General features: G+C 47.1%; 1 protein-coding gene across 8 annotated transcripts in view; it reads right to left on the bottom strand.

Moving 5' to 3' along the window:
- Positions 1-24,357, bottom strand: part of Hr38 (Hormone receptor-like in 38) — a 40,235-nt gene that overhangs the window by 6,094 nt on the left and 9,784 nt on the right. The window contains exons 2-5 of one of the 8 annotated variants that reach the window (XM_037427196.2): positions 23,278-23,435; positions 7,405-7,718; positions 6,824-7,342; positions 16-190 (exon numbers count right to left, since the gene is read on the bottom strand). In XM_037427196.2, coding sequence (XP_037283093.1) covers positions 16-190; positions 6,824-7,342; positions 7,405-7,718; positions 23,278-23,301 — 1,032 coding nt within the window. In that variant the 5' untranslated portion in view covers positions 23,302-23,435. Of the gene's footprint in view, positions 1-15; positions 191-6,823; positions 7,343-7,404; positions 7,719-8,254; positions 8,372-8,397; positions 8,944-23,277; positions 23,436-24,357 lie in introns of those variants that run through there. The other 7 variants (XM_037427199.2, XM_075876854.1, XM_037427195.2 and 4 more) reach the window with 7 other exon arrangements.

Genomic DNA, 24,357 nt, shown 5'->3' with positions numbered 1-24,357 from the left:
GTTTGAGGGTCGTACCTTGAAGAATCCCTTGCAACCCTCGCAGGTCCTGACGCCGTAGTGCTGGCAGGCAGCGTTGTCGCCACACACAGCACACAGCTGGTAGGACGGGGTGGCAGGTGGTGGCGACGAGGCCGTGCTTGATCCCGACGCTGGCGGAGTCCCGGGTGCTGATGGCGGGGCCAAGCGTCCACTGTGCAAAAGGCACGCGGCCGTTAATAAGCTTAGGCCATACCCATGAGCCCAAGAAGAGCATTATTTTCCCATTCTCTTGTACATCAGAATGTCAGCGCAGCTAACATGGAATACCTTGAAATAACTGTTTAAAACACAACGAAAGCACTTGACGGCACTGAATATGTCTGGAGATGGTTGTTGGGGGAGGGGGTATTCAGCTGTTAGCAAAATGGCGTTGACATTGCGCGGTAAACATGTCGACTAACGATAAGGATAAATGGACATCGATCAGATATCTCTTCATTTGCTCGGTCGGGATTGCACGACAGGGACAGAAACGCAAAGATTGCATACCAATAACCCCTTAGCGCGTTTCGTCGGTGGTACCACGGCCACTACGCCTATACGTCATCGAGAATCGTCCGCTCATGTATAGAACAGACAATAAGAACGAAAAAGGATCGCGTGAAAGAAGCGTTACATGATCTGGCATTCGCTCGCGTTGTTATTGCGGGACGATGTTGCAAATAACAAACATGTCCTAATTACATGCTGCAAGCTTACGAGAGCTACTCTATCCTGAGCACTTTCTGTCCACGTATTCTATGGGGAACTAAAATGGGGCGATAATCAGGGCATTCAAGAGGCTCGATTTATGCTAGCCAAATAAGCCGAGCTGGTCGATAACAGCTGGAAGGACAGCATTAAGGCAGCATAGATAGTGAAGGGACCCCGAGGCACATAAGTTCACTGCAATTTGCGCGAACTGACCCGAAGGCGAGAAGCCGTGAACGTGGAGCGATGCAGTGGTGACCTCGTATACTTTGGGTTCATTTCTATCCCAACACTAACAGTTGTTCAGTGAAGACTCCAGTGATTCTTCAAAGTGTGTACAACGTTGAAGAAACGATTAGTCTCTAAGAAGGTCGCATCAACTTGTCGGACTACTTGCGGCATATATGTTGAGTAAACGACGTTGATCCAAGCACACTGCAGGAGCCAAGTAGCTAGCGTCAAGCAGGTTAATATAAAAGTCAGCAGATTGCTACCATGGCCGAGTTTCGTTCGTCGAAAGTTTAAAAGTTTCTGAATGAATAGCATTGACTACAGTTGCCGCTGTTATTGTTAAAACTGTATTAAATTCTGTTCTTGCTCTGCTATGTTTTCCTAATGCGTGTGAAAACAGAAATCCTACGCGTGGAATGAACAAGGCGCAAATTCTCTCCGTTGAACCGATCCCGAAAACTCAATCTATAATCTTTGTATCGCTGCGATTCCGTTGGTCCTCCTATATACGGCGAAGTTATTTAGAGTCATGAACCATTTAAATAGCAGCAATTCAGGGCTAACTGAAACTAGTTGTTTCGTTTTTGTATTCGCCGTCACGCTTAACATTAATATTACTTTATTATTATTATTTATAAAACACTGTCAACCCTCTATTGAGGGTCATTACAGGAAAGGTACGACACACTGTACAATCAAATTGGGGATATAACTATACATCTCCCAATGATAAACCAGGTATACATATATACAAATCCGTGAAAGCTCGGCATGATTTCACGTTGGATGCTAATGTGTGGCCACGACCCTCAGCAAAATTCTGGCCTAGGGAGTTTAAGCGCTTCTTGCATCGCAGTGGGGAGCGCGCGGAATCACTGGTGGGTCTTGAGGGGCAGGTGCTGGTGCAAGTTACGGGAGGGGGGGGGGGTGTTGCCACCTTTATGCCTAGTACACACAGAAACATCCGCTTTCTACAGCGACCGAAATTCCCCTGCCGCCGAAACGCAGCGTCGTTCGCACTGGACGCGCCCCGCGCCGCCGAATATGCCATCTATACTACGGGGCGAACGCAGGATGGATGCGCTGTCACCCGGTTGTTGCCGCGGCTCGCAAACGCTACTACACTATACGGTGGTGTATACTTCGACGATTATCGTACGCAAGAAGCAAGAAAAGACAGTACTGCTTACTTTGCTGGCAAGTGGCTGTCTTGTAATGCACGAAGAGCAGAAAAACCACCGACGCCAGCGGCGTTGGTGGGTTCGTTTTGCTCTGCAAGACCGCAACAAGCTCGGTCACGCGAACAGCAAGCTCGGTCACCTCTTTCACGAAATACGGAGGCGAAGTAGGCACAGCGTAGGTTAAACTCCCGTCGGTTTCAACATTCAGTTACGTGCACTGCGGCATAACAAGTGAGTAGGGCTTGGCCGCCATTTTTCAAAATTCCTTGAGTAGCGCTCGTATTGGTCCGCGGTGACCGATTCGGCAGCAGACGCCGCAAAAATCAGTCCGAGAGCGATCGACGCGAAGAGGGTCCTTTCGGCGGATCTCGCCGCCGCCGAACCGGATTCGGAGCACTTTCGGCGGCCGGAATGCTCAGTGTGAACGCGGCCTTACAGCTCTCACCCTTACTCTCGTGGTGGGCCCAAAGAAAACTTTGCAACCGCGTAATTCCTGATGCAACAGTGTTCGCTCAAGTTACCACGTGCGCAATCTCTTCCATTTTGTAATTGCTTGCTCCCTTTTAACTGTTTTCCATAACTGTGCACACAAATCCACTTGTGCTTTTGTTTTCATTCAAGTAACCTAAAGGTATTTTTTGCTTATGATTTCTTTGCTGTTGCAAAAATTTTGTCAGAAAGTACGACAAAGCAAGTTGCCGTCCTCTATAATGAGATACAGCATTAATATGCAAGCAGTGATCAAATGCCAAGTTTACAAAGTAGTGATTAAGTTGTAGTTGATGATATCGAGATGGTCATTTGAAATTTGAGGTTATGAGTTTCAATGGCTTCAGGAAAAGACATTTTGAACTTGCCAAGAGAAAGAAACACGGTTATTTGAGTAGTCAATTAAATTCGAAACCTACTCCCGGTATCAAAGAGTTAAGCCATTCCGAATCTGCTGCATGGAATACACAACACAGTAGCAACATCGTGTCAGGGCGGCCTGTACACTAAGTTCGCTGTTTGCAAAAACGAGGCTCAAGAAAACAGAATGAATCGTCAGATGATAATGACTACTGTGTATAGCATTGACAGTATCTTCGTAGTTGTATGAGCGCTTTGTGTGGGACGTGTACGTTGGAATACTATTTCCGGTATAAAGGAAGTCTTCCGATAAAGGAAGACTCCCGAAAAAGGTGGCTGTCCTACGGCTGCGGAGGCATTTTGATGAGCGAGGCTATCGTACCCGGAAGCGTATGATGCTTGTTTTTCTCGCGAGCTGAACCAAACTGTGCTTGAAGTCACTGCAGCAACAATTAAGTGTCGTAACTGTGACTCATGATGAGATAAGCTTATATGCGGCGCCAATATGAACCATTCGCACGGTGTATTTTTCACAAAAGCACTCTCACACGCCATGGTTGCACCAATACGCGAATAAATGTTGCGCACAGCTTCTCGGAACTGGACATGTTTTTCTAGCTTGTTACCAGACTGAAGCAATAGCGAAAGTGGATGCTGAAGACTCAACTCAGAGAAGCGAGAAGCCTTTAGGATATTCCGGCAGTGAACTGAACAGTCAGGGTATCTGCTGAGTCTTTAATGTTGGAGACTGCAAGAAAAAAAATCATAGCCCCCGTCCCTACACTCTCCTTATGATCATGAGATCAAAGGGCCCCTGGCGAATATTGATGAACAGTACGTTCCTTGAGCCCATTATACCTAAATACTAATGTTCAACACGTCACAAGTGGACGACATCAGGACATCGCTCCTCGGCATTTTCGTCTTTCTTTACAAAGTTGTTTCGCGTTCGGTTTGAGTATACCTTCGCGACATCAACAAGAAAGATATTTTTTTCCAGCGAGCGCAGACAGCCGCTGCGCACGGATAAGAATGTGACCTTATCAAAATGCGATGACAGAAGTTGTGTTCGTCACAAGCTGGCCGATGGTGACACAGAGGGACTGACGCACTAACTCCGTTGTTTTTAGCTTCAGGAAAAGGAGAAAAAAAAAGAAATAGCTGTTCTGCAAAGTTATGCTTGCTCGCTGTTCGCGCGAGTTATAAAGCGCTAACTGCTATAAAATCAGCTAAGCAATGAAAAAAGAGAGCACACCTCAAAAAGCGAGCCCGCAGATAGTGCTTTCGCCACCCCTTTTGACTGCAGAACGGGAAGCGCAGAGAGGGAGGCAAGGAAAGAAGGAATGAAGGGAGGAAGAGTCAAAGGGATGTTAAACAGTTAAAAATAATCGGTATGCTACCATACCGCGGGTTGGTCTGAAAGTTAGAGGTGTAAAGAAAGAGAGAGCGGTAGCCCACACACGTTGTCACTCAGTAACTTTTGTGCCGTATGCGGCGACACCCCTAGTCAATCACGGCAAATGGTATTAGTCCTTGCACAGTCGTTTGTGCAAGCCTATGGTGTCTGAAACTTTCAGCATTGCTCATAGTGCCAGGTGAAGTTTTCGAGTACGTGTACGGCAGGACCAACTGATTTTTGAGGGCCCGTTTCCAGAGGAAACAGGCGAGACGGAGGTACCTTAACATAATATTTCGAAACGAACTGAACCACAACTATATAAGTGGCTATGGAAAGACATATACTAATCTCCTCAGAACAAGCAAGAAGCTGCACAAATTGACTTAAATGCAGGGCGCGCAAAAGCAGGCGTCCAAAACGAGAACTGGAATGGCATTTGTGTTGCCCTGGTTCTTGTGTTCACGTTTTGTGCGCCTCTCTTTGCCTACCACAACTTTTTTCTCTTGGTCTTCAGAAAACTTTTTCACGGTGGCAAAAAAAAAAAAAACATTGAGGACAGCCGTTAACTTGGTCAGGCTGCAGAGGCAGACTGGTGCGTTTCCTATAGCGGTTATGCTCTACTGTATAATGGTATACGACAATTTTATGGACACTGCGCAGTGGCCGTGTCGTAATTCTGATGAGGGCTACTTCTTCAAAGGCGTCACAATACTGTGAAGTAGCAGACAATCATACGTGGTAATCTTATAATGCAAACAACATTTCTCTTTTGTATCTCTTTAAAGATCTTGGCGATCAACCAAGATTGAATTTTTGCGCTGCAGTTTTTTTTTATTCTGCAGAAAAAATACTGAAATCTAGAGCTAAGCGAGCATTGAGCACATCTATTTTGGGCATGAGAGCAAACTGATACAGCTTCTTTTTGGAAAAAGCGCGACAAATATGGTAATGACGACAAAATATTCTGTTTTAGCGACGATTGTCTTGATGCAGCATTGAAAACAGTTTTGGCACCAACAATATTTTTACATTAGAACATGCTGCACTGCGGCGAGACTGAGAAACACAGGGTCCCCCTATAAGCGCTTTAGGAAAAGTATAAATGGTTCACGTCACTAATGAAAGCAATATCAAAGGGCTGTGGTGAAGGAGGGCTATCGGTAACTGCTCTGCAGGGCCCCTGACGCACTCCAAACAGGGAAGTTTTACTATGGAGAATAGGTTACATGATTGCCTCTTTGATAGCTACAGGTTCACAGCTCTCACCATCACAAATGTTGACACGGTATCAACATTGATCAAGAACTTTGTATGTGACACACGTCAAGTTGGTCAATGAATTTACGTCAGACGAACAATCCAAAGGCGTCGTTGGGAACCCCTCCGTGTCAAGTAACGGAAAATGAAAGTTCCGAGTGCGTATACCAAGTAAAAAAAGAGACGGGATATATTTGTTTGCTCCCACACTCTGATTGGGTATTGATTATTTTCCTAAAACCAGCTGCAAGCAATGCACCCCCGCTCAGGTCGCAGAAACCAGACTCAGCTGCACCGCCTGCAGCCTATAGTTTATGGAGTTCACTATAACGTTGGCCCTGCGCTGTACTATAAATTACGGCACTTAATATACTAGAAAGACCTGCGATGTCCAAATAAGACGTTTTCAGCAATGACCTTACTGCCTAACTGCAATGTAGCCCCTCAGGATGACTTCCTGTGCACGAGGACAGAAAGCCATCAAGTAAAGAACCGTGTAACGTAACCAGAAAAGCGATGAAGCGATGTAACCACTCTGCCAGAATAATAAGCGCAATATGACCCACTGAAGACGCAGCAGTTATCCAAATACGCCAGTTGAGCTGTTACCGACACTATAAGATGAAACGCATATGAAGCATTGGATATAAACATTACGTTACATCGCAAAACGAACTGCGTACATAACCGAAAAAACACACTTGGTGCAATATACAACGCAGAAATTTTGGCCAGCTGGTTGCTGTAGAACTTGTAAGCGCAGTGGAAGAAAAGCGCAAAAGATAGAGACACGTGAAGAGGACTGGCGCACGTCATTTTTACGTGACTCTTTCTTTTGTGCTTGTTCAGCTGCGCTTGCTAAGATGCACAAGTTGGTGCGACACTCTGCTTTCTGAAACAAAGGAGTTAATGGAAGACAGAAACAAAACAACAGGCAGCACATACTGCGGGCGTTAAATGGTAACGCCAACCCAGCATGAGACACAAAAGAAAAATCTCAGCTGAAAATACTTTAAACAAAATTGAGACTTATTTGCAGAGATGAAGCAGTCAGAATTTGTTAGCAGCTATTAGCGGCCTTGTCTGGAAAAACAAGTGCGCTGTTGCTCCTAACGCCGCTGGTGCATTACAGAACACATATAGACGTATGCATAAACCAAACCAAAGCTACACTCACACTGGGTCGCTGGCAGCGGCGGCCTTGAGAAGCGCCGGCTTTCGGGCTTGCGGCCACGTGCCCCCAGGGCTGGGCAGTGGCGGCGTCAGGTCTCCCGGGAATGACGCGAGGGAGGACGAAGATCCCGCCGACACGAGGCTGAAGCTGGAGCTTTCCGAAGGTCCGGGGAACACGAGCCCCTTCTGGAATACCGGTGGCGACGGATGAAGGTAGCCCGAGAAGCCGGCTTTGGCGTGCTCCTGCTCCGCCTGATACTGCACGTAGCAGCTCGAGCTCTGGTACGATGGTGGCTCGGTCTTGTAGAACTCCTGGGATGTACCAGCCATCGGCTGTGGCGGCGGTGGTGGAGGCGTAAACGGTGGGCGGTAGCTGGTCGACGCGTGAGGCTTAGGAGAGAAGCCGCCCACGGACACCTGGTAAGCCTCGGGGCTGCCGGCTTCAGCCGGCAGCTCGGTGTCCGAGCGCAGCTCCTCGAACTTGAAGGAAAACACGCCGGAGTGTGTGATGTCCCGCCTGTACCTGAAAGCAAGGGCCTTTTGCTGAAGAGCCTGGCCTGTGCAGAAGTAGGGCGCACAACCCACCTGGGAGAGTATGTTTCCTCGAAGCTGGGCAGGGCAGAAGGGTTTGCAGGTGAAATGCTCAACGGGGTCAGGGGCGTCGGCTGCTCGGTGAGGGGAGGACTGCTGACCACCGGGAAGCCGGACTGGAACATCTCCTGGTAAGAGGAGACTTCTCTCACGGTGCTGCCGAATACTTCAGAAGGAATCTGCGCTCCCACTAAATCGAGACCGGGGAGCTTGAGCTCCTCGCTCAGCGATAAAGACTCCTCGGCTGTGAACGAGGATGAGAGGTAGTCGGCGTGTAAGAGGCTGCTCGTGGAAGTTAACGCCGCGCTCTGCAAACGAACAGCGGACGATCCAATGTGAGTCCGTCGGCAACGAAAGGCCCCCCCCAACCCGCATAGGCCGGGCTCAATCTCGTCCGAGCCAGGCCCGTGCATCTTTCCCGCGCTCGCAATGGGCGCTGCTCGAAAGCAACCCACGATCCAATGACTCTGCCATACCGCGAAAGGCGCGCGGGGAAAGCGAATTTGGCTTAAGAGTCTACGAGCAGCTCCCGGAAATATTGCAGAGTGGCCACTGCGGAGAAGAGAGCCATCGCGGTCTTCCCCGCAGGGGCTTCCTGCATGGCACAAGCGTGGCACATTGCGCACTGACACTAGTATACAAACAGAAACTCAAGTCAACACTCATCAGAGGCACGTATGGGCCTAAGAGTACCAAATGCAACCAACATATGGATGCAGCCAAATCAATACAAGTCATCCACAAACAGCACATGTAAAAATGCGCGAGATACCTCGACGAACAAGGGAAAATGAGCGAAACACAAAATATAATGGCGCGTGTCCCTCTGCGCCGTTACCCGTACCTCCTTCGGTAGCTAAATGAGGAAAATGAAACAAGTGCCACACGAATGCCGGACTGCGCACGCGGCCAGTGGCCAAGAGGATACGTGGCAGTCGCGCGGATCCGATCGCCGCCACCCTGTGACTGGTGGTTCTGGAGCCTTACGTGAGCTCTGCGTACGAGACCGTGCCAGGCGCCTTGGATGCTAAGAGCCGCGTCCAATTCCATCCGCGGCAGTCTGTCTTCGCAATGAACACCAGCGCAGCCGTGGGTTGCATATAATCGGTCGCGTCAAGGATTACATGTCCAGTGGTGATGCGCGGTTCGCAGGTGCCAGAGACAATGAGGAGAGCATGTCATGACGAGGAAAGAGGGATGAAACAGAGGGGGAGGGCTTGGTGTGAAGGAGAGTGCGTCCACACGCTAAGGCGCGAGCACATCCGCTAAAGGCTAGACGTGGTCAGGGCGAGCAGCAGCAGCAGGTGCTGGGCGTGCACAATTCAGGCTCTGTACGTCATGTGGGGCCCAACGTCAACGGCGCCAATGGGGTGCCATCCGTCTCCCCCGGCACTTGCGGGGAGAGAGCACTCCGTGTCCACTCAGCAGCGCGCTTCGCACCCTCGCCGCATGTGCGCGAAATGACACTGACACGAGGTCGAAACACTTAGCGATCAAGCCACGCGTCTACGCGTGTCATCTGTGAGCTGCCGCCGCAAAACGAGCGCCTTGGACGACACAAGTCCTGCAGTTGGAGCGCGCGGCCGTATAGACACAACAAACGGGAATGGTTAGTGGGCGCGGAGCAGCGGTTCAGAAAGAAAAATTACGCGTGAGGATTCGCCGAAACAACAATGCGAAGTATAGACCGAGGACGGCCGGGAACTAGCATGCGACAGCGGAAGCGTAGGAAACGAGCGCTTAAGTCTTGCTGGACCTCTTTGCCGCTCAGCTGCTACACCTCCGGATACGCCTTCTGATAGGTGCACCCTGCGCGGCCGATCGCCCGCTCTCCTCGACTGATCTCGTCTTTCCTTCTTGCGAATACTCGAGTAGTGGGGCACGCTTGTGTACGCCTCTACTGAGAGCCACGCCTATATGTTCTATCGTCGTCGCAGGTCTCGAGTGGGGATCGCATATCTAGAAAAGCACTCAGTCCTGTCGTATGTATTGTGTCCACACGACCAACCGACGGCTTTTAGAATGGCTCCAGAGAAACCCAAGTGAGCCTCGAGCTAGCTTGACATCAGATTGGTAATGAAATTACAACAAGATGGTCCCTGCTGAAAATGAAGCTACCGTGGAAACTGCACAGAAAAGCGCTTGGATATTTGCAGTAATCGTGGCCACTCAATTCATTGTATGTCTGGCAGTATGCAAGACGCCGTAAAACGCGTTGGTTATATAAATTTTGTAGTAAATATTGAAAGCGCGGGTAATTTCACGTAGATAGGAATGAATCACTATGCTTATACGAACATATGGGGTCAAAGTGCGTGTATACGAAATCTAAGCTTAAATATCTCATTTTCATGCCAGTACATTTTAGGAGAATTTTACACACACTTAGCTTCACTGTCGACAATGCATGTTTATCAGAGAAAGAAATGAATATGAAGACAGGCACGGCCATATACTCAAGGATTGCGCGAGTGTTGAACACACACACACACACACACACACACACACACACACACACACACACACACACACACACACACACACACACACACACACACACACACACACACACACACACACACACACACACACACACACACACACACACACACACACACACACACAAACGCGCGCACGCACAGAGCAGGATGTGATTAGAGAGATAGGAAAAGATAAAGATATACAGAAAAATTTAAGAAAGTGAGAACAATGAACGCTGAATTTTGCTGCTTCACTATAATTGTTCGTTTGCACAAATTCTCAAATATATAAGCTCAAAAAGATGTAGGAGACTATATGCACAAAAAGGACGTTGCCTTTGGGTGTATTGTCCAGTAGGTTGCTCCCTTTCGGGGTTCAAATCCTCAACATATTAGGCCATGAAATCCTGAACAGATCAATTGACAGTGTAGCTATAATACGATGAACCTATAGCTGTCGGCTCACTTCGTGGAGATGAAGAAGCAACGTCCGATGTGTAATGCGTTTCCCACCGAGCATGATCAGCCTTACCCTCAACCGGTGCCCTTACCCTGAACCGGTCCCATGGGCCAATGCTTCTAGGGCTCTTCTATCATTTCCTACAAATTTCTTCTATCTCTCTCTTTGTGACATCGCTCTTCTATCATCTCTTACTCCCCTTAACCCCTTCTCCAGCACAGAGTATATAGCCAGCCGGTCTCAAAACTGACCAACCTCCCCGTGCTTCTGCTTATTTCTTTCCTCCTCCTCCTACTCCAGCAGTGGCCGCAGAAGATAGCGTCATACTGTTCTACCAAACCACACTTGTTTGTCGACTGCGCAAGAACTTCACTGCATGCTGGACTGCCGGAAAATTGATACGCGTATAAAATGTGTGTCTAAATAATAAAACTATACGCATCACGACTTCGGTAAACTCACGCTAACAGGTTGAGAAACGATCCAATCGTTGACTCCGTATGGATTATTGGAAGAGAAGCTGTTACATTGTGAGACGGCCCTTTCAGTTTTGGACGTGTATTTAACTCTGTATGTCTATACAATATTGTTACGTATGCACATTGCGTATATGCATGCATCCGTGGATGCTGCCATCGACGTCCTTCTTCGATTGACGGATGTGAGCGCCATGCTGCGCCACGCCACTGATTGCAGCAAACGTACTCCCCATCGAATATGCAATTCGAGTGCAATAATTGAACGCGCAGATAAGCTGGCACAACTATGTCCCTCAATGAATGCAGGTTATCGACACAAGATAACTCGTCACATCTGTAATCTGTAGCGGGTTACTGAAGGTGAGGGATTGGGTGTGCACACGCACGTATATGTATGTATGTATGTATGTATGTATGTATGTATGTATGTATGTATGTATGTATGTATGTATGTATGTATGTATGTATGTATGTATGTATGTATGTATGTATGTATGTATGTATGTATGTATGTATGTATGTATGTATGTATGTATGTATGTATGTATGTATGTATGTATGTATGTATGTATGTATGTATGTATGTATGTATGTATGTATGTATGTATGTATGTATGTATGTATGTATGTGTGTGTATGTGTGTATGTATGTATGTATGTATGTATGTATGTATGTATGTATGTATGTATGTATGTATGTATGTATGTATGTATGTATGTATGTATGTATGTATGTATGTATGTATGTATGTATGTATGTATGTATGTATGTATACAGGCAGGAATTACATGTGTGGATACGTGGGCGCTCTTGAAAAGTGCAAACTATTAGCTGGCGTTTGTGTGCATTTTTTCAACAAGCACTTAGTTAAATAATGAACAGTTTCTTTTACCTTACAGTGAAGTGGTGAGTCGTTGCTATTAAGAGTAAATAAAGCCAGTTTATTTGATGTGCTACTCTGCGTTGGAAGACTCATACTGTAATTTCAATGTCATACTATAGCAAAGTCCAAAATACCGCATAAGTTAATGACAACAGAAGTGCGCAGTATTGCAACATTAATCACCTTGCTTTAATTAAAGCAATGCATGAATAAATAAAACCAACACTGGAGCAACAACACGCTTTGGCTCGCAGTGGATCATTTGAAAACACTAATTTCTCATGCAATGCTTTAATGGTTCCAAACTGTTCGCTTTTGTAACCTTCAGTTTTGGATGATAGATCAAGACACACTCACTAGCACACACAGGCGCAAATTGTGCACTGTTTCAAGCGTATCATAACTAACACTGAACAGGCGCGACCTCTTTAAACTTACAAATCGTGTCTGATTAGGCACATGCGTCCCATGCCATCCCCCCCCCCCCCCCCCTCTTTTAAAGATAAATTGCCTGGCTATGTCACGGGTAGGGTAATGATAAAAATAAAACATAACTCCATTGTTCATTGCCTCGTAATGTCTCGTGTGCACTCAGCGTATCCCATTATGATGATCTCCCAACCCTGTGCCGTGTTCGAAGTGGCAGAACAGATTTATAAAATGCTGCCCGCTATATAGTGGTGTTCTAAGGAATGTTGTTGGGGAATAGGAAGATAAACTCCTCTGACTCGAAGAAGAGGGTTGAAAATGTACATGACTTCAAATTCTCACTATGCGTCCACAACTATCTTGAAACCTCGAAATAAAGAAAGGAATGTTCACTTGAAGCTATAAGTGAGGCGGGCTAAAACGCCCATGTAAACGTACGTGATAGACATTTCTACCCTGTTTACATTCCGTCGTGTAGCTTACAAGAAGTGCAGAAGAAGGCGTTGTGTGCCCCTGAACGACGTAACTGCCAGCCAGCGTGCGACCTTCATATTTGATCTTTGTTCTGTGCGTGTGCAATAATGGTCCTACACATTTTAGTAACTGCATAATACTGCAAAATGGCAAATCTCGCATGGTTGAAGATATATATATATATATATATATATATATATATATATATATATATATATATATATATATATATATATATATATATATATATATATATATATATATATATATAAGTGTGTGTGTGTGTCGCAGTTACCACGATTCCCGAATCACAATGAAATCGAACGCCTGCTGCTAATAGCGCACGCTTCCATGCTTTTTTTTCGCCTGCTCAGATTCTCCATAGTATGTTAAATTTGCACTTTATTTTTTATGTCGTGTGAGCAATATTCAGAGTCGATTTTCAGATTGTTTTGTAACTTTCGAAGTACAATGCTGTTGGCACACGCTGACAAAGACTAACCTCTTGTGCTTGAAGCCTGTCATGCAGCGAGTGTATGGCAGGACCAACTCGCGTATAACTGATTGCCAAGTAGCACTCTGTTCGCAGAACTCTGACATGTATGCTTTCTTTTTTTCTTGTGCATCAATTGCTCGAATGTGACAGCCTGCCTTTGTTGTTAGATGACATTTAACGGTAGAAGCAGAAGCAACAGATTCCTAAGTTCTGCACTCCGAGAACGAGCGACTTGTTTAATGCGTACTTCGCGCCGCAATCACTTGGTTGACGAGAGACAAAACCGTTAGTTACTTACTCTATTCTTTGATACTGTCGATATGAGAAGAGGAACATGATCACGCTCATTTCTAGGCGTTGTTCAAGGTTGCAAACCGAGTTATATGTGTACCGCTGTTGCCATAGTTCATATTCAGCTAAGCGAGCAGGTAAATAACCTCTGGCAAATAACGCCTGCGTACGCCCCCCCCCCCCAAAAAAAAAAAAAAAAAAAACGTGATGCAGTCACTTTTGGCTTCTGCGACGATGCATAATAAATGCCACGAAAATGAGCGTTTGACGGACGTTCAAATATTTACCGGGTCCGTCGAAAACGCATAACTGCGTAAAGGAAACCACAATTGAGATATCAATCAAAAGAAGGATGCGACTTGAGCTGTGGAAGACATCTGTCAGAGTTAAAAGGAAAGGGAATGGCGGTGAGGGAAAGGTGTTGTGAGTGGGTGGCGACACATTCTAATCTCCTTGACGCACTACCCCAGCGTCATCTGCGTAAAGCACAGCCTTCTGGTACGTGCTGCCCCCTGCCGGTTTCGGCGAACCTCAAGCTACCACGAAACCACGTTTTCGTACAGCTGGGCGATTCTATATGAGGTAAGCGTTTCGGCGGACCGATCGCTTCGCGAGTCTTTTGACACGCAAACGTTCACGATGCGGGATTGTCTAATAAAGCGCAGTACCGAGGAGCATACCGGTTATAGCGACTACTGGGTATTACATTCTTAACTCATGGAGTCTTGGCTTAGCTTTATGGGCGAGCATTATCTTGTCAAGCCCTCTTCGCTCAATTCGAAAGAGAGAGATGGAGAGAGAAAGGCGCAAACTATGAAAAGCCGGGTGCCATCTGTTAACCCGGTCCTCTCATCCGTCGCAGCCGCTTTTGCACCACTCAACCACCTCGAAAAGAGAGCTGGCTGTGCGAGCTAATCACACACCGGGGAAAAGGTTACGTAGGTTGGTGAAGCAGCCATTCGCAGGAGCGCAAACAATGTTGCACCAACCTGGGACGGTGCTGCTGAGAAAAAAAAAATGAAGTTCACTTCTTAAGGCTGAAGACATACATAGACTCGATAGCCCTTCTGCTTTCCTCAGCGTGGCCCTCACCGGTCATGGCCCCGCTGGCCGTAACCGATGGCCGCTCCGGACGTGCTCAGCGAGCAGTCTACGACGATGACGTCATGGTTGTCATCACGCTTTTCACAATTTTACCGTGAACACGCAGCTTTGGCAGAAACTCAAATGACTCTATCTTGCCACTTTTGAGGGTGTGAAAGAGTAGCAAGTTCAGGAATTCGAAAGCACATCCAAAATGAACCTGTGGTCGTCAATAAGCTGTACCCCCTACAGTGACACATGGGCTACTGATTTTCTGAAGTCGCCCGGCGGGAGCCTCCATTTTAGTAATGCCGTCGCACGCTGCAAGGTTTTGAAAATTTTCCCTCGCGGGAAATTACACCATTGCCTTCGCGAGATTAGGATAACAGCCGCTGACACAGACTCGCCAGACATCGCTTAAGCATTCTCCTGGAAGCAGATAAGTGGTAAATTACACAGGTTCTCGCAACATACATAAATGCACCTGAACAGTTGAGGTTTAAACGTTCCTGGAAAGTTTTAATAGAGCATTATCGGGCATACTGCGTCTACATCACTCGTCAGTTAATAAGAGAAAAAAAAAGGAAATTGTAGCCATTTTCCCAAGCAAATAAAATTAATCAGGAGTTGCGTTTCTTGAAGCTCTCTTAATTGAACTCGGTCATGAATTATTTCGTGAAACGGGAAGGCGCAGATGAAACGTGTCGATTTTAGGGCTGGGCAGCGCATATCCCTTTCTTCGGCATCGAGTGTGTAATGTTTACCATGTGTCGTCACCGACGCGATCATCGCTTGTCCGAGTGCTCGCAACTCCGCGTCACTCAGCAATGGGGGAAAAAAAATATGGGCGTAGAAGAAAAGGTCGATAACGAAAACTACGCTTGTATGCGACTTCGCCATACAAATGAGCCGCACCACGAAGAAACGGGAGAGAGCTAACCACGAAGCGGCGGGAAGGTGGGTGTCAGCAGCAGGACGGAGCGACCCCGAGTGGCGGACGCACGTCGTGCTGCAAGCGGGCGCTTTGGGTACGAGCGCCGCCACGCGCGACGCTCTTGCTCGGCACTTATGCGCGGCACGCTTATCTGCTGACGTTCCGGGAATGGAATTTCTCACTTAGCTCATCTTATCGTCGCCGCGGCAACGTAAACATTCGATAGCCATGCAAGAGCGCTTCTTTTAGAACGATAGTGAAATCCCCCGATGCCCGCAGCGGGTGCGACCCACCTGCGCCGTCGGTGGCTGCACGCAGCCCTCCCGATCCGGATCTCTATTTCGATTCTCGAGAGTATTTCAACGGAGATAAGACTCACAGTGTCCGAGTAGACGACCTTGCAGTGCTAACACAATGACTGCCTACCAGGGCGCGCGAGGAAATGAGAACCGATAAATCGAGCCGTAGGGGCACCCCTCTTTCGTACCTCGCCGAAACAACCCCGACGTCAAGCAGATTTCCATTGCGGCAACGATCGTTGCTAGTGTAGACAAAGGCACACACTATAGTTGGCGGCATAGTCTGGCCAAACACTGCGGCTGTCGGCACACTGACTGTCTTACGTTTGGAGCCGTAAAACTGAATACGACTGTGATGGATCAAGGTGTCGGTGGTGACAGGTGTAGTATCTAAGGCAATGGAAGACACTTCTTACAAAGGCTTTGCAGCGCCTAGCAGACGCTCCAAGAACTGGTTTTGGGCTCGTGCGACGGCAGCCGCTCCGCTGTTGGAGCAAAATCGCTGTCATGTGGAACAGGCTTAACCTTTTCATCTTTCCTGCTAACAGGCGCAATCACTGGTCTGGTCTGTGACGGACTGGGATATCAGCGGCGACAGCTGCGATATTTAAGGAACTCTGGAAGACACAGATTCGCCCAAAGGGATAAATAAACCTTGCTATCTTTCGGCTAGCGTTCCTTTTTGGCTCCGAGGAGGATGTGGATAGAACAAACAAAGGGGACAGGTGGAGAGGTTAAGCTTCTGACCTATCCCCTTTAACTGACGCAAATATTCAGATACAGGCGCCGAATACGCCATCTCAAATCATAACGACAGGTGCTGATGGACGAAAAGAAGTAAACGTGACGGGGCAAGGAATGTACCCACACTGGGAAGACGCGTGGTTGTGCGTCACGCCAACAATCTGTCAACGGAGCCAGTTGAATAAACTGTAGCGATCCCCACGTAAGCAATTCTTTGTAAGCAGTGCGACGTGCGCAGGAACGGTACAAAGTATCTGAAATAGTGTATGACCCCGTCAGTTAGCGTGGGTATTGGTATAAGACCAGTTGTAATGACAAAAACGGGCTCTTCGACAGTCCCATTTTCGGTGTGGTCTAAGGATGCGTAATGACCTCGAAATGTAATGACTCGGAATGAAATAAATGTGCGTAGCTTGCTTGTTTTAATAATTCTCTCTCTCTCTCTCTCTCTCTCTCTCTATATATATATATATATATATATATATATATATATATATATATATATATATATATATATATATATATATATATATATATATATATATTGTCATGGCGTCATGGTAATGCAGAGCAGATGACGTTAGTACAGCGTGTTTCGAGAGGGCAAAATGAAGTTGTATGCGTTTATAAGCGTCATCCGTTGACGTGAGAAAACTGTGCGCTCCCTAGAGTTTACGCACAACTTGGAAAACTTCCGTAAGTACTCCAAGGTGCTTGGTACGCGAACTATACTGCCCAGGCGGGCCTATGTAAGTACAAGAGGCGACTTGAGGATCCTCGCGAAGTACATGTCTATTTTAACACCATCACAACTCTTGGCTGTATACGACGGCATTGGCTTAGCGTCCTGAGTGAGTGCTCTTGTTTGCGGTAGGCTTTGAAACGGGGATCATCTCGAGCGAAATCGCTTGCGTGGCAGTAAGGGAGTGCACCTGTGCATCGAGACGAATTGAATTGTAGCCGTCGCGCTGTGCAAGACGACTCGAAGAGAGGGAGCACCTAGTGTGTGTGCGCGTGGCGCAGTCAATATTTACCGCGTCGTCACCGACGCTGCCAGTGCTGAGTCGTAAGTATAGTTTCGCGGAGCTAATACATCAACCGCGGCTGCAGTCTTCAGTCAAATGATTTCAATTGAACATATAAAGAATCACTGCAACCTGCCCCGAAACAAGAAAGAAATATAATCGGCTGCAACCAAGGTGGCTATGCTGCCGCCAGTGCAGCTTTGTCGATATGGCGGGCGAAAGTCGGGATCGAAGGCGAGCTCTAAGAAAGGCCAACTGTCCGATACACTGACCGTTGTCACTCAACACGTCAGTGCATCCTCGGGGAAAGGAAACAAAAAAGAAATCACGGAGAACGAAGAAAGGAACAGATTTTTGCGTTTTTCGACCGCCTTTGGCGCGATACAAAACGTACAGATGTGGACAACAAAGTGAAGAAGAGGCCCATCGATCTAGCGTGACGAAAATTCACTCCCGCCAAGTTGCGACGGCCGCGACAGCGGCGTCCGGATCGTGACGGCTGACGGCAGAGCATAAAACGAACAGCTCCCGACAATGGAAAGAAGACACAGATTCGAGCCACGTTCGTACAGAAAACTTCAAGCACGCGCCGCTCGTAACGCACCCCATTGTTTGAAGGCGCCCCGAATCTCCGACGCGCTGGAGACGCAGGTGCCAGCCGTGAGGCACTGCATGCGGACGTGAGCTTTCCAAGTGCACGTGCGCGCGCGAATTCTCGGGGCGCGCGCATCGGGAATCTATAGGCGACCGACCGATCGGGAGAGCCACTCGAACAGGGACCATGCGCAGTACAGAAGACATAGTCAGCAGTCTTTAATACCCCATCGCGCTTTGCTTTCATCTTGAAGCGTTTGCGCAGTAACACGTGGACAAAGATTGCGCCCGTTTGTGTGTCTCAACTTTCTCCCTCCAACTATAAGACGAATTGTAGTTTTGTGGTTTGTCTGTCAAATAAATAAATAAATAAATAAATAAATAAATAAATAAATAAATAAATAAATAAATAAATAAATAACAATTACGTGTGCGGATGACACTATACCCAATGATAGGTGTAAGCTACATTTACATTCTTTGCTGCTAAGTGCGCGGAGTGGTGTTCCAATAAAGGCAGCCGAAAATTGCTCCTCTACCTCTCCGTCATCACTCTCTTACTGCAAAGCTCGGAGACATACTAAAGCCCTATTATTGCCTAAACACATACACACGCGCACTCTAATATAGCGAATATTTTGGATGAGTGATTGAAAAAAAAAACAATTAGTCAACTATACGCATCAGCTTAGGATGGTTTTGTGAGCACGCTTCTATGAAGTCCGCAGTGAACCAGATTGACGTAACACCAGATATCGTCCTCTTTCTTGGCGTTGCGGCAACTTACGGCGAATGATGGGCAATATCCCAAGTTACCGGTTCTCTTATCCCGTGTTTCCTGCTTGAAACAAAATGAGATCAGAAGCTTTTTTGCTTTTGTTATTGACTAATATGTGGGCTTTAACGTCTCAAAAGCCACCATATGATTATAAGGGATGCCGTATAGGGCAGGGCTCCGGAAATTTCTACCAGCTGGTGTTCTTGCGCGCGAATCTGAGGTACATGGGGCTACAGCATTTTCGCCTCCTTCGAAAATGCAGTCGCCGCAGCCGGGACTCAATCCCACGACGAACCGGTCAGCAGCCGAGTACCTTAGCCAATAGATCACCACGGTGGGAATATTTTTTATTCTTCACCATAAGGCAATGCTAAAGGGCAGGAGATTGCGTAATCTGTCATGAAGAGATTGCCCACCGTCTTTTCCAGAAGCAGACCAGCGACTTCGCTCTAGACTTTGCTTCGCTTCTGGGCTTTGTCTTTTGCTTTGTCTTTTGGCTTTGTCTTTTGCTTCGGCTCAGGCGGCGGCGTGTGTCGTAACATGTTTTACCGTTTGTCAGGCGTCAGCAACGATTCCCACCGAGACATGCATGTAACCGAACGGCTTGTTTTCACTCATCTCAATGGCAGCTGCGCACTTAGCGGCAAAATAAAGTTTACAAAAAGAATACACGACCGTGTTTTTGCGACTCCGATGGCAGCATATACGCTATACATCTTACCAGCAACATGAAAGATGAATCTCCCACCTGCGATCACAGAACCCAGAGTCTAAAAATATGTTTGACACAGCTACACTTTCTTGTTACCCCTCTGACAACTGTCGACCGCAAAATACGGTTTGCTTTAGAATGTTTCATCATCGTTTGAATATATATATATATATATATATATATATATATATATATATATATATATATATATATATATATATATATATATATATATATATATATATATATATATATATATATAGGCGAATGAGGAAGCAAAAGATTAGGGGGATGGGTGGGAGATCGACAAGAGGTTTAAGGGACGAGAAAAACGAAACACTATTTCGTTCATCTGAGGTTATTTTACGTTCTTTAACGACTTTCGGGTCAGAAGCCGATCGCCTTAAGCAGCGTACCACGGCGGCGGCCTCTTGATACATATAAAATAAAACAGATGGGATGTATTTTTGATGGACTGAACTATATGGAGCCTACATGCTGTGAAGCCAAGGAAAGCACAGTGGAAATTATTTGATGCTTCGTCTCCAGTGTAGAGACGATGTGGTAAGGGTTGGCCCTTGATCTGCATGTTTCACTGAAAATGTCGTCGAAACACGATAGTCTTGCGTCTGGAGAGAGTGAACGAAACGTTTATGTGATGTTCTTCGCGAGAAAATCGGTGAATTGTATTCCGGGGGCGCTGCGTTAGAGTGTCTCGATCCGTGCAGCGAAGGAAAACGAGCGCATCGAGGCACGTTAGACACGAGCGCTTTCTGGCAGTTATCTTCGAAAACGAAGGAAGGCGTTCGCGCCTGTCTCAGAGGCGATGAGGTGTAGCACGAAAAGCGACAGGCAGGTGGCACCACCGTGTCGTCTTAGCAAAGCGTTGGGAACACTTGCCTTTTTGGGCATATATCGTTGCAGTGTCAGCGCAGCGTGATAGACACTACAGTACTTAGAATTACCTATGTATGCCTTCTCTAGTATAAAGACACACATACAGAATATTGACTTGTTATGGTGCTTCAGATAGGTGCAATAATTGCTTTTTAATTGACAATCACACAATTACGAACACTTTTGAGCAATATTGGTGGGTGTTGCAGATAGGGTTGGCCGTTACGGGTACCGTTGGGAGCCGTTTGAAGTATCGTAACGGCGAACAAACAGACAAATCTACCGACAGAAAGACAGACAGAGCAAAACTTTTGCGTCGAAGTACCCCAAGAAAGACTATCGTGTTCAAAATGTAAAACGACAAAAAATATTCGCCACCAGCGGGATTCGTACCCACATCTTCCGCAATACGCCTGCGTTACAGGACGCGGGCGATGTGGGTTTTTGCTAGAAAGGGGAAATAATTACCGTAACAGTGCGTTCATTCAATCACGCGGCACCCGTTTCATTAGGTACGCTGACTTCGCTTGCAAAACAAAGCACGCATACGATTTTTTCCATCAACCTTCGCTGATGCGTATAGATGATTGCGAAAGATTCGTCCCACGATATCGCCAGCATAATGTGAAAGTTCGTATATTACTCTCCCTTGCCCTCTTGCATCGTGGAGCAAAAATAATGTCAAACCCAGGGCCTTTACCACTCAGCTACAGAGTAACAGATCGGTCACAATGTAGTGCTGATTCCCTGCCTATTTTAGGCCTTATATTACAGTGTGTCTGATTGTTCGAAAATTTCAAAAAAAGTTTTTTTTTTCTACGACGTAGAAGGCAATCTGTAAATGAAGATGTGGCTGATTCTGGAGAACATTTTAAGTAGCTCGGCAGATAAGGTGCTGAGCCCGAAGAAATGGGTTCTATTCCTTGACACGGCATCCGCAATCGGATGGGGGCGAAATACCCAAAACTCCCGTGTACATAGTTCAAGGCGTGTGAAACAGCTCCAGGAGGTCAAAATTAAGCCGGAGTCCTCTCCCACTTCGGTATGCCTCGGAATCATATAGTGGTTATGGCATGTATAACCCCGAAATTCACACACACACACACACAGACACACACACAGACACACACACACACACACACACACACACACACACACACACACATCATGTGTGTGAGTGTGTTTGTGTGTACGTGGAGATTGGCGAGCTTGCACACACCTGAGCAGCCTCTTCAAGGGTCGCTGTTTTCCCCTCCAAAAGCACCCAAACGACGCACATTTCATCCCCGATTGGACGGCGTGTCCGTGTTTGCGTTGCTTTCGCCGATAGCGCCACAATGACGAAATGCACTCTGAAATTGCGCACATTACGTGCGCGCCGCAGTATCGGCGGTTGAGTTGGATATCTTCCAATATGAATGCTGCTCGTTCGATGTCACGCGTCTACCACGGGACCCCGTCGTTAGCGGTGCGTCAGACAAGTAGTCACGTCTGCTGTACCGAGCATTCCACACGTGTAAAAGCGTGACCGTCAGTTCCCGCATAGCGCCCAACCACCACTGCAGCACGCGGCCTTTCAATACCAGTTCTCATTTCTCCACCCGGACACCGTACTAAAATCTTACAGAAAAGCGTTTGGTAGGTATACCGGAGTTTATTGCAACATACAGGCTTGAGATGAGCAGGGCCAAAGACGGGGTAGGTGAACGAAAGCTCCACCTCATCCCAAACTTAACAAGCGACAGGCGCGGAACTGGTACCGAATGTAGACAAACACCTACCAACTATCACATAAACTTCGCAAGTTATCACTCGAGAAACGCAGCGACAAAGGTCTATGGTCCGATTCCACCCTGAAACTCGAACACAGCGCACGTAACGTCCAGCAAATGCCGTTTTACCGCTCACGAAGGTCAGACTTATCAACTGCTCGCGGATTGTGCTACTATGCGGATTAGATTTTGAAAGCCAGCTGGTGACCCTTGACCGGGACCAGCGAGCCGCAACAGCCAGTGGAGCCCTTTATGAGGGAGTAACGAAAAGCCATATTTTATTTACGTCAAGCTGTTTCCATTTCTCTCTCTCTCTCTCTCTCTCTCTCTCTTCCCTCATGAATATAGCAAGGTTACACGTATACCTTCGAGTTGTAAGTGTATGTGTTACACATTTCCATAGGCATGCACATGGTACCCTTTCAGGCGGGGGGGGGGAGGAGGAGGTAATCGCAGCTCTCCTTTCTTATTGAGTCAACGTATGGGGCACATCTTGCACCACCTCTCCCTCTTAGGTGACTATAGAGGGGGGGGGGGAAATCCCGCTGCCGGCTTTGTGGGCTCGCTTATGCCCCTTTAATCTGTCTATACTCATTATGCTGCCCTCATTTATTCTTGGTACAGTCTGAATCAAAAATAAATAACTAAACAAACAACAAACACATAAATACATGAATATGTTTTACTTGAATGCTTGAATAGAGATGGGGACATACCTTTTAACGATTATAGTAAACTGCCGAGAGATTGAAAGAGAAAGAGAGGGAGAGAAAAAATGGGCACTTACGAACTAAAGTAATTTTTAGCTCGCAAAACCCCGAAATTTAATCCGCAAACGAGAGCTCATTATGCTTAAGCGCTCTTGCGCTCTTCTTCGCAATCGGACGAGACAATGCTCTCGTGCCAGGCGTGAAAGACTGGCCTCGATATGAAAAACAATCAGGCCCCGGCAAAACACTTCTTGCGAGGAACGGCTCTGCTGGCAGGGCGCCCGCGAGCGCGTACACTGCACGCGTAGCAGCGAGCGACGGCTTACCTGCGGTGATTCAAGGAGCAGCATGGTTTCTGACGGTGCAGCCCCAATTGTCGCCAGAGCCTGGGAGGCAGACTCGAGCTCCGTGCTGGGTTCCGATCCCGCTGAGCTTGCAGCTGCACTCGGGCTGGGCTGGTCTTCCGGCTCAGACACCGCGAGGGCTGCGCGAGAGAGTCGTGCACGCCGTCACAATCGAGCAAGCTCTGCCGTTTCGCGTATCAAACATGACGCCATAGAGCATTATTTGCTATCTTTCTTTTAATGAAAGGAAGACGTTCCGGTATGCGAGTCAGCTTGGATGGCGTTTTAGTTTGAACAGGTAACCAAGTACGGATGCCGAGAGGAAGGTTATCATCCATCTTCAATTGTCATAACGTTGGCGAATCAGATCACGAATCTCGAGAAGCAAATTTTTTCATTTGAGATCGACGATTGTTTGTCCTGTGTAATCATCAGAAATACACGAGTCAAATGTAAGTAACCTGAGAACCAGCTAGAAACTCAAGCAACAAGGAGACGTTGATCCATTGCCAGTTAACACTGTTACCACAGCTGTGAGCTCAACCATGTTTACGTTGTACCGTGCATTATAAAGCAGCTTCTCTGATGGTGCTACATGAGCCTAGTATACTTTAGTACAGTACAGTAGAACAATTGGACGCCCTACAGCATCATTCAGGAATCCGTCACTAAGCTTTATAAGCTGCAAGGACCAATGAAAAAAACATCAAAGGCTGGTTGTAGAGCGAGTTATTTCATCATGCTTGTTTGGGGGCCGTTATTACCTGTCAGGTACCACCTCGGGCAACCACGTATACGCAGCAGGTGACTGCGGGCTAAGTGATACTGGTAACTATATATAGCTCTACTAACACTGACATGGGATAGTTCGGTTTATGGTAGAATTCAAGTCACGTTCACTTCCATTATCTAAATGACGCCCCGCTTCTTCAAGATAGCACAGATACGGTCTTGCTCGCCGGCGGAGCAGTCGATGTATGCAAAAGCTATCTCTCGAGGACTTGGACGTATGTGCCGCTTGGACATCTTTATCGTCCTGTAGTCAGTCTCTGCACCTACATG

Source organism: Rhipicephalus microplus, chromosome X, assembly GCF_043290135.1.
Source record: "Rhipicephalus microplus isolate Deutch F79 chromosome X, USDA_Rmic, whole genome shotgun sequence".
Classification (NCBI taxonomy): domain Eukaryota; kingdom Metazoa; phylum Arthropoda; class Arachnida; order Ixodida; family Ixodidae; genus Rhipicephalus; species Rhipicephalus microplus.
Note: the sequence above shows the minus strand (reverse complement) of the source record. Positions and strands in the feature narration are given on the sequence as shown.